The sequence below is a fragment of the Rhagoletis pomonella genome, unplaced genomic scaffold (genome assembly GCF_013731165.1).
Source record: "Rhagoletis pomonella isolate Grant_MI unplaced genomic scaffold, Rhpom_1.0 Rhpom_scaffold_05343, whole genome shotgun sequence".
Taxonomy (NCBI): Eukaryota; Metazoa; Arthropoda; class Insecta; order Diptera; family Tephritidae; genus Rhagoletis; species Rhagoletis pomonella.
The window spans coordinates 1,213-12,494 of NW_023463883.1; the positions used below are offsets into that span (position 1 = coordinate 1,213).

Here is an 11,282-nt window from a genome sequence, read left to right on the forward strand (position 1 = left end):
AAAATAATGAGCGTTAAAAAACACCGCCCAAAATGTTAATGTGCTATCTGTTGTCGTGGGCTGTACCTACATACATACATACATACATACATACATAGATATGTACATATCGATCATTTACTTCAATTGTATAGATGGTGTTATAATGCCAAAGATATAAGTTCGTTTTTACTATGGGAGTATATGTAAATTCAAAACTTTTAAAGTCAATTTTTCGAGTTTTGCTTTTTTGAGTTATGACACTATTGAAGTAAATGAGCGATATGTATCTACATACATACATACATGCGTTCTTATACTATATCTGTGAACTTTTGAAAAATCAACTTAAGTAATTTTGCCTGTTTGTGATTTCTTAAATAACTTTTAAGATGTTGTTGAACTTCTGTATGATCAATCAATACTTTAAATTTTGGAAAGATGTTCGAACATTTAGTGGTTTAGAGAAAAAACGGCCGAACTCTACTTAAGTTGTTCCTCCAAATGTCGTCAGATATGAAAGATCAAGATGCAATTAAAAGTGTGTAAGCGGTTAGAAAGAGCGAGAGAGAGAGAGAGAGAGAGAGAGAGAGTGTGTGTGTATTTGGGTATAGGTGTGAGTGGCTGTGTTTGAGTTATGGATGAGTGACTGCTTGCTAACCGGTTCCATCGTTATTGTTCAAGCCCATGTAACTCGGATTATTTATGGAGTTGTTATCGGTAGTGAAATGCCACACAGTGCGACTAGTCGCCGTTGTAGTAGTTGTCGTCGTTGGCGACGACCCGGTGTTATTCGTATGCATCATGTGTTTACCATTATTGTTGTTGTTGCTGTTGCTGTTGCTGTTGCTGCTACCACTTGAATTCGAACTTGTTGAAGTGGTTGTGTGTAGAGTGCGCTTCGCGGCTGTGACACTCGACGGAGTGCCGATACCGCTCGATTCTACCTCAATGAATTTGCGCGAGGCATCCGTGCGTCCACCCGCTACGGGAGTGCGCGACGTCACATGCTGCTGAGTGCGCATATAGCTTCCTTGTGACGAGTACATATCTGACGGTTGTTGGTGTTGTTGCTGCTGGTGCGGATGCTGCATTGCGGCAGCGTTCAAAGCATTTATACGCTGTTGAATTTGTGGATGGTGCGAATGAGCGCTTCCCACAGGTGGCATAGTCGTAGGCAAAGGTGGAGGATTTTCTAATTTACGTTTTTTTTTTTTTTGGGTGGATTGATCAAGAATGAACGTATGAATGAATTGGTTTACATACATACATACATATACAGTAATTGAGAGCTAATATATGTACTAAAAATTCTGGGATTTATTCATTGATATCGCTTTGGACAAGGACAATTGATTTTCGTGTTAAAAAGGTGGTTGACGTGAATTAGGACTAAAATCGGATTAAACCGAACGTGCGTATTTACCTGATTGTCTAGCCTCACTGTTGCGTTTTAGCACTACATTGTCTTCATTTGAACCGTTTTGAATGCCGGAAATGCCTGCGGGTAATGTGGAAGACTGCAATCGTGTTGAGTTGCCGCCATAGTTGGATTCGCTCAAGTCTGTTCAAATATGGTGCAGTCAATTAAAATGTATGGAGTCCAAAAAAAAAAACGCAAAAAGATCTTACCATTGCTGGAGCTGTTTCGATTTCTCAGCACTACTAAATTTTCGGTACTTTGTCTATGTGGTACTGGCGGAGGTGCACCTCTGGGTGGTATTGGCGGCTTCTGCTCGAAACCGTACGATGCCGTTGGAGAGGATGGTGAAGCCTGTTTGAATTTATTTTGAAATTGATACTAAACCCGTAAAAATTCATCAACAAAATTGGAAGCATACCCTTTGTTGCTGTTGCTGTTGCATTTGTTTTTGCAGGAAATTCATTTGTGGTGTCGCTGAGCTTGCCGACATACCGCTATTGATCGAGTCGTTGCGTGAGATGGCACGCCTTTGCGAGTCCGGCGACGATGTTCGCGAGCTCACCGGTGACTCTATCTGACCACTGGCTACCTTAATATCTGGGAAACTGTTCGACTGTTGCTGTAAGAGAAAAAAATATATATATCCATTCAGGGAGGTCCTTCATACCTTCATCCACAGATATATGTATTTGTATACCTTCATTGATTCATCGTAACTCAGAAGCTGTAGATTTGGTGGCAGACTAGCATGGAAAGATATCTTACGCACCCAGTCGTTCATGATGTCTAACGACGGCGCTTCGAAGAGGAACTCGGATCCGTCGGGCAGTTTCAACCTGAATACGTACTTCTTTTTGGTGTAGTCTTCGGCGCGTTCACATTTGGCGCCGAGTATGTTGACTGGAGCGTTTGCCGTTTTCTGCTGCAGAAAATCATTTTCATCTTTGAAGAAGCACAAGAGTTGACCACAGAGTACTGTATGGAATTGCTTCCAGGAACGCACTGGTGCCTTTTTGCCGCCCGATTGCAGGCCATGTTTGCGCTCAAGCATTCCTTGTATTTCGACAGGTGGCAGATCGAATCCTTCACCTTTTTGGTTCTTGCGGAACGATTGCGCACGACGGCGTGTGGTAAAAGATGGTGTGCGTTTCGGTTGCTTTTGTTGTACCTTCATACTTTCCGCGCGTTTCACATTGGTGTCGGAGCCGCGACGTAAGCGATCACCGAACATGCCGCTGGAGCTGCTCTTCTGCAGTGAATACTGATCCTCGTCGAAGGGTGAACGTAGTGGCGATGCGGAAATGGCTGGAGATTGCGGTATGTTGTTGGTGTTGACAGTGACCATGGGCGTGGAGAAGATGGGCGTCTTTTCTTGAGCCGCAGCATTTTGGCGGTTTTCCAATTGCTTCTCCGCGCGCCTTCGTTCGTCGTTGAGTCGCTGCAACTCTTTCTGTTTGAGCATCTCGAGTCGTTCCTTCTCTAAGCGTTCCTTCTCCTTCTGTTTGGCAAGTTTCTCGCTTTCGACTTGTTTGCGGAACCGTTGCTCAAGCAGTGTAATGCGCTTGATAGCTTGGAACTTCTCCTCTTGCGCGGCGACGGTTTTTTCGAAGTCTTGATGACGGCGCAATAAATCTTCAACTTGCGGTATCGAATCACCCAATTTGGCATCTTTCAGCAAAGGTTCGCGACTGATTATCCAGTTTTCGAGAATCTCAGCATCCTTAAGGAAGATTTGCGTATCCAAGTTGAGTTCGTAGATCTCTTTGCGCTGTTGCAGTGTGCTTTTCAAAAGTTCGTGCCGTTGCTGTAGCACTTGAATCTTCTCTTCGATTTCGTGTGCAAGAAAATGCTTCTCATTTATTAGTTTCTGTCCATCTGCCGTGAAGTTAGCAAAGGTCTCATCGCGTGCATGTATCTCTGCGTGGTGTTCTTTCACGCTAGCCAGCAATGACTCTGCACCTGCCACAGTTGTTGCCAAATCTGGTGCTGTTATCTTGGCCAGCATCTCATTGATCCAGGCAATCAAGTCACGATATTCATCGAAGTAGGATTGCAAATGTTCTGCCTGTTGCAGTTTTTCTTTGCGTGCGTTTGTCTTTTCCATTAGGTCGGTCCATGCTTCCACCGTTTCGTCTCTTTTCACTTCGATGTGCTCCCTTGCGTCTGGATATACTTCCCCTAGTTTTGTAGCTTCCACAAGCACTGAATCAACTTGTTCCTTGATAGCCACAAGTTCACCTTCGAATACTGAGTGCTTGCGGCTCAACGCTTGTATGCTCTCCAAATCTTGTCCGTAATCCTCTGAGATAAGTGAAGCCTCCTTCTCGTTGATCAGCGAAATCGTTTCATCGGCCACGCGATCATAGACGTGCACTTGTTTTGCGCCAGCCAATGCATCTTGCCGAGCATTGACTAGATCCTTGAGCTCTTCCCACAGTTGCTTGGTCTCGTCCCGTTTGGCCTTAATCGAGGCGCGGTAGGGATTATTCTCTTTGATAAGCTCATCGCCGTGGTTCAAACAAGCTTGCACCCGTCCTTGATTGGCATTCAAATTAGATACGAACGACTCGAACGCCAAGATTAGTTGTTCAACGTGCTCAACGTCCTCTCCATAGTCCTCAGATGCGGTTACTGCCATCTGATCGCCAATCCACTCATGCAGATCTTCAGCCTCGCGCAAGTACTCGAACAGTTTTTTACATTCGCTCAAGCGCACTTCACGGTCTTTAGCCAGTCGCAGCAACTCTTCATACTGTCTTGTTACTGTTTCATTCTTCGTGGTGATATTGGCACTATCGAAATGATTACGCTCAACCAGACCGGTGGCAAGTTTGTTGACCTTCTCTATAGAACTCTTAAACGCTATCAACTCGCGTTGCAGTACTTCCAGTTTCTTTTGATGCGATTGCACGGAAGTCTCGTCGCGACCATAGTCGCTGGAAGCAAGTATCGGCCGTTTTTCACGTGTCCACGCTTCGGCTTCATTCGCCTCTACATAGAACATTTGACTCTCCACCGCGTCTAAAAGCCGCAATCTACGTATACTGGCGACATCTCGCAGGTTAACGAGTTTCTTCTGCAGCAAGTCGCACTTGTATTGCACCTGTTCACTGGCGAAATGGTCGTCGCGTATCATCTGGTGGCCACGCTGTAAGAGCGCTTTGATGAGCGGCTCCTGAGAAAGAATCTCGGCCTCGAGGCCCTGATGTTTCTTTTGGAGAACTTGCACAGCTATGAGACTACTACCCAGATCTTGCGCATTGGCGATTGCCTCCTTTTCTGTAAGCCATTGAAGTTCATCTTCAGCGTCACGCAGGAATTGTTGGAGGCTCAACGAATCTTCGAGATTTTCCCGGCGAATGGTAATGGGTTCATGTAGGGTGCGATAACGCTTGATTGTTGTCATAGCACGCTCGTGAATTTCGTCCTTAAGGAAGTGATCGGCTTGGAAGAATTTTTCGTCGGTCTGTTTGATTTGGTCGGCCAGGTCGTTATGATGCGTCACGTCGGCTTCAAGGCGCTCATGTTTTTTAATCAAATGATTTACTGTGGCTAGATCTTTGCCATAATCTTCACTCGACAAATGTGACTCCACTTCGTCCATCCAGTTATTAAACTCATCCAGACTGCGGTTGAATGCCTGCGCTTCGTAGGCTTGATTCAGTTTCTCTCTCTTTACCTTAGATGCCGCCTTCAGTTTATTCCAATCGCTTTCAAGCATTTTCAATTGTTGAGCTATTTCCTCCTTGGCAAAGTGCTCGTCCTTGATTAGGCGTTCGCCTTCATTGATTACGTCCTTAACACGCGATGCATTTGTCAATAATTCGCTGTCAAAAGTGGTGTGCTTTTGAATTTTACTTTGCAAGTTGTTCGGCTCGCGGTAGTTCTCATCCAGCGCCACTTGCATTTTTTGTACCAACCAACGGTCGATTTCGTATAGGCTACGAAGGAATTCGTGCAGTTGCAACGATTGCAATAACTTTTGTTTACGTTCCAGAGATAAGGCGTTCAGCTTCTCCTTTCGTCGCAGAACATAGCTCAGCTTTTCGGTTATGACGTCAGCGTCTTTCGGATCACCTTCTAAAATGCTTTTCGCGAAGTTTTGCAGTTCGGTAACGTTGTCCGAGTCTAACAATTTCTCAAAGGCGTCATGCTTTTTGATCAGACGTTCCACAGCGGGATAGGAATCACCCAAATCATCGTTGTTCAGGAAAGCCTCCTTGTTAGCCAGCCAGATCTCAACCTGCTCTACCTGAGCCTTGAATAAGTGCAGTTGATGTGCTTCGGTCAAATCCCTGGCGCGTTCATTCCACGCCTCGTGCAGAGTGCTATGCAAGTCCTCGAGTATCATCAAATATTGCTTCACGTTCGCTGGTTTTTTCATGCCACTGAGTGTTTCGCCATGAGCTTTTAAATCTTTGAAAGCCTTATCTCGCCCGTCAATTTCCACCTTACGCTCCTGGTGTAGCTCCAATTGCGTCTCGCAATCATTTATAGTCATCGGCGCTTGAGCAGCATTCATTTTCTTTATCATGTCGTTAACCCAGAGCTCTAGCTCCTTTACGTCAGAGACAAATTTATGTACCAGATAGGCATCATTGAGAATAGCTCGTCGTTTTACAGATAAATCTTGTAGATTTTGCCAGGATGTGCGCAGCTCGTCTATTTTGTGCTCGATGTCTGTGACGCGGTCGGGATAACGTTTCAGTAGAGCCTGCGCAACGAGTTCATGCTCGCCGATCTTTTGTTTCACTGCTGACATGTCACGCTCCAGGGCATCGTCACGGCGAATTAGGGTTTCCACAGCTGCCAAATCACGTCCTGTATCATCGGAACTCATGGCCAGTGCTTTCTCGGCAATACGATCGGCTGTGTCGTCGACATCGCGGTTGAAAACGTGTATTTCATTGGCTTCCCCGAGTAGAGCTCTGTAGGCGTTCAGTGCACCTTGCAGCTGCCGCCATTTGCTGTTGAAGTCGCGACGCCGCTTGTCAATATTCTTGGTCTCAGCCGGCACCTCACCTTGACTAATAAGCTTGTCAGCTAAGTTATTGATATGCTTAACACGTTGATCATCAACACGCATATCTGAATCCACGTCATCCAGTTTGCGTGTGAGAGCATTGCAGTGCTCCAGATCTCGGCCAGTGTCACTAGCCTGAATCATCATTTCCTTGTCGCGGATCCAAGCGGAAATCTTGTCCAGCTGATTATTGAATTCCAATATGTCTTGTGCTTCTTCAAGACCACGTCCACGATTGTCCAATTCTTCGAGTAAACTCTTCCAAGCAGCAACAACTCGTTCAACTGCTTGCTTGATCTCCTTTGAAGACTCGTGCTGTTTGGTCAAAAGAATCAAACCAGTTTCTTGTATTTCTTGGATACGACCTTGATTGGCGGCAACCTCAGCTTGGAAGGCCTGATGTTTTTGAAGTTTCTTTATCTTCTCGTCCAAATTGGACACTTCCGCATAACTGGCTGCATCAGCTTCGAGTTTCTTCTTTTTCTCGTTTATCCAAGACTCAGCCTCGGCACAATCGCGCACAAACTGGGCATATAGGAGCGCATCCTCCAATTTGTATCGCCGCACTGCGCAGAGATCCTTTACTTTTTGTCGGCGCGCCAAAACGCCTTGTAGGATTGTTTGAATGTTTGCACTGTCGTAATGACGCTGTTCGATCAGTTTGCGACCATGCTCCTGCAACAAAGCGACTTTTTCTTCTTGTGTCTGTATGAGACGTTCGAATTCGTCATGTTTCTTGATCTGGTTTTGAACGTCTTCGACTGTCTGACCAAAGTCCGAGCTGCTGAGCGCGGCTTGTTGCGAGCTTGAAAGATTGTCAATTTGTTTCGCATCGCGTAAGAAACAGAACAGATCAATCTTCTGTTCCAGCATGATCTTCTTCTTATTCCATGCCGCATGCAACTTCTGACGTTCGTCCAACATAGCCGCGCATTTTTCTTCAACTTCTGCAGCAGCGTAATGACCAGTTTGCACCATCGAATCGCTTAACTCATTCAAGTAGCGGAATTTATCCTCTCGTGCTTCGATTTCACCGTATATAGCGTCATGCTGGATCTTCAACGCAGTCGCACCAGCTGCATCGCTGACATGCTCTTCAGCCTGCAGAGCGGCTCGCAGATTAGATGACCACGACATGATGTCACGTACATCTGTAAGGAAGGACTGCAGATCCGAACTGGCGGCCAAGCGATCACTGCGTGCTCCGGAGCGCTCCTTCAAATCATTCCAAGCTGCTACGACCTTATCTTGTTGTTGAGCTATGGCAGCGGCGTTCGAGGGATATTTCGATTGCAGGCGTACAGAATCCTCAACCAAAACCTGCAGTTGTGCTTCCAAGGCGACGAGGTCATTTTCGAAACCTTCGTGTTTTCGCAACAGTGCTAGTGCTGAGTTCAAATCTCTTCCGAGCTCAGAGGAGAGTGCTGCATTCTTGTCTTGGATGCGGAAGAGCGCCTCCGCAACGTCGCGATGGAAACGATGTATTTCACCGGCAGCGTGTAACTTTTGCTCGCGTTGGTTGAGTAATTTTAGCAGATTTTCCCAAGAATCCCTAGAATTAGATATATAAGTATGAATGTACATACATATGTCTTGGTAATTGGGGAAAGAATGGAAATACATGTGTAGCATAATGATGATCTACTCACCTCAACTGTTCTTGACGCCTCTCTACATCTGTGGCGTATGGACTCTCTGTGTCGATAAGTTTCTTGGCCAGTACTTCACATTGATTCACTCGATCCGAACCCACTTCCACGCGATGTTTTAGATCATCGAACTTATTTTGCAGCAATTGGAGATGTTCATAGTCTTGTCCATAGTCCTCAGATGAAGCTGCCTGTTCTTGTTCCTTAATCCATTGTTCCACCTCATCCGATTCCAGGAAGTATTCGTGCATGTATAGGCTCTCCATCAAACGCATTTGTCGTTGTTGCGCCAATTTATGTAGTGATTTAAACATTTTTTTCGATAAGTTGTTGTTTCGCAGCAAGAATTTTACTGTCCGGATGTCCAGCGGCCACCATGGCGGCACAATTGTGCCCCATTTCGGTGACAATACCAGAGTACGTGTCCAGCTCCAGTTCGATTGTCTTGTGTTTGGTCAGCAATTTGGCGGCAGAGTCGCGATCTCGCCCATACTCAGTGGAGCGCAGGACGTTGCTTCTCTCACCCAACCAAGATTCAATCTCCCCGGCGTCGGACAAGTACTGCTGCGCCTTAAGTGACATCTCCAGCTTCTTACTGCGATCATTTGAATTGCTCTCCAAGTCAGCCCAGGCATCTTCCAACTTAGCACTCAAGGCTTTTACATTCTCTTTTTCGGGATGATTTTGTGCAATCAGCGTTTGACCGGCTTGCAAAGCTTTGTTGATCATGGGTTGATGCCCCTTAACTTCGGCCTCGAGTTTTTTATGTTTCTTCGAGAGAGTTTGCGCTTGGTGGAGGTTTTGACCTAATTCCTTAGACTTAGCTGCTGGCATGTGATCGTTGATCCATTGGAATTCGGCATCTAGCTCAAACACGAACTTGTGGTAATTCAAGCTCTCTTCGAGTTCCTCACGACGTTTCTGTACTGGGTCGCTTAATAACTTAAAGCGATTTTGTATATCCTTTGTTTCATCTTTGATGTGCACTGCATTGAAATGACCTTCATGTGCCATCTCGTCACCAGTACTAACTAGTTCGACGATCTTTTGTTCCCACACCGTTATCTCAGACTCGAGTAACTGATGTTTGTTTATCAAATCTTTGCAACTGCGCAGATCGTTGCCCACGTCCTTGCTTTTTAGTGCAGCATCTAACTCGGCCACCTTTTGCTTGGCATCATCAATGGCGCGGTTATGTTCACGCTGCGACACGGCCTGTTCCAGTTTGCGTCCCTTGTCTTCCGACAGCGCCAATAGATCTCTCCACTTTTGGTTCAAGTCGACCATTCTCCTCTCCACAGCAGGCACACGATTATTCGTCGCTATCAATGCCTGCCCCTCCTTGTTGACGTTACGCAATTGACCCTCATTTGCGCGTAACTCGCGCTCGAAAGCTTTGTGTTTCTGCAGCTTGCGTGGCAAATTGGTAAGATCTCGGTAACTCTCATCGCCGGCTATTTTGGTTTTATCGCTTAACCACACGGCAAGATCGTCAGCTTCCGCAGCAAATTTGTGGAAATCTTTGGAAGCTTGAAGGGAACGTTTGCGCTCGAAAGCACGATCTTCCACTGCTTTCCTCTTGCCTAGAACTTGATTGCGCCTATCGTCAATGCTGAGAAAAGTTTATGAAAATAATTGTTTTAGGTATGCTTTTGTTTAAGTATAAAGTTGGAGGGCTTACTATTTTTTATCATAGTGGTCATTGCCAATCAATTTATCGGCATTGTCAGAAAAACCTTTGAGAATTTTATCCTGAGCCATAAGGCTTTTCTCAAAGTCAAGGTGTCGCTTAAGTATGGCTTCAACTTCGTCGAGGGAGTTCTGAAAAGATAGTGAATGCATATTTTAATTGATAAATCAGAATTTGTCTGCACTTTTAGGCATAAACTTACACCCAAATTGTTATATTCAAGAAAAGCTTCGTGACTTTTTGTAGTGGCATCGATTTTGTCTGCTTCTCTGTTGAATATTTGCAATTCGACGCATTGTTGCAGCCATTTCTGTTTCTCCACCCAACCGCGGTGAATAGCGTCTTGTTCGGCCTTTAGACGTTCAATGATTTTAACGGTTTCCTCCATGTTGGGTTTTCCATCGGACAGTTGCTTGCCCAAACCTATGACCTCAACAAATTCGTTGTCGTGAGCCTTGATATCGTCGCCCAGATCGTTATGTTTTTTCAAAAGATTGTTGGCTGTTTCAACATCACGCGCAGATTCGTCTGCATTTAGTTGATCTTTCACCGAGTCTATCCAGGCAAGCAACGTCTTTGCACTGAATAACAAATAAAAAAATTAGATTGAGGAGGAAAATTAATTCTATTCCAGCACATTGGAGAAAGAAAAAGTTTCTATTCAGATCCAAAGTAATCCAAAGTCCATATCCAATTACCTGTTGTTGAAAATTTGCTGTCCAACTGCACTTTCGATGCGCGCTCGCAGTTCACTGCCTTTGCCGTGGACTTGCTTCCACATATCCAACACCTCCTGTTGTCGCTCTGTTACATTGTTTCGCTCAGCCGGATATGCATTCTTTACCCTGAATATCAAATTAAGCGTAAAGTCGGTATAAAATAGAATTTGCATATTTAATTAACTTACGAATTTCCTAGGTAGTTCACACGATTCACCTTCTCCTCAACGGGTGCCAATTCCCGCTCTAAATTCTGATGTCGTCGCTGTAGCGCTTGCACCGTTTTTAGATCTGGGCTGATTACAGCCGTGTCCAGTTGCAGCATTTTCTCGTTCATCCAAACCTTAGCCTCATCACATGTGCGATTGAAGAGATCCACACTTGATGCTCCTTCCAAGCTCTTTTCGCGTTGCGCTTTTGCGTTATTCAGACGTTGCCAAATTTGATGTATCTGCCGTTGACGTGCAATTATTTTGTCCAGCTGTGAATGCCCTTGTCGACGGAAGTTGTCGACAGCACCATCGATTTCCTCAATGCGTTTTGATGCCGCCGATAGGTCGGTTAGGAACTTTTCGAACTTTCGTTTTGCGTTCTCCACACCTTCGCCGTCATCGGAATTAATAATGCGCTCCTTATCTTTCATCCACTTCTCGAAATCATCACACTCGCGATAGAATCCGAACAGGTGTATGGAGTCCTCGAGTAACGCATGTCGTTTCTGCGCTGTATCCTGCAACTCGTCATAGGTACAGTTTATGCGTTTCTGCCGTTTCTCTACACTATCGGCATTCTCGTTAAT

At 45.3% G+C, this 11,282-nt stretch overlaps 1 protein-coding gene across 1 annotated transcript; it reads right to left on the reverse strand.

The window, feature by feature from the left end:
• Nucleotides 1-212: 212 nt before the first annotated feature.
• LOC118755116 (spectrin beta chain, non-erythrocytic 5-like) lies at nucleotides 213-11,282 on the reverse strand (the record flags this gene model as incomplete). Its single annotated transcript, XM_036489961.1, is given in 11 exon segments — nucleotides 213-1,174; nucleotides 1,406-1,543; nucleotides 1,612-1,753; nucleotides 1,821-2,021; nucleotides 2,100-7,977; nucleotides 8,075-8,391; nucleotides 8,393-9,686; nucleotides 9,756-9,895; nucleotides 9,967-10,345; nucleotides 10,463-10,609; nucleotides 10,672-11,282. Coding segments are annotated over 11 exon segments (9,786 nt in total), but the record flags the coding sequence as incomplete, so codon positions are not given.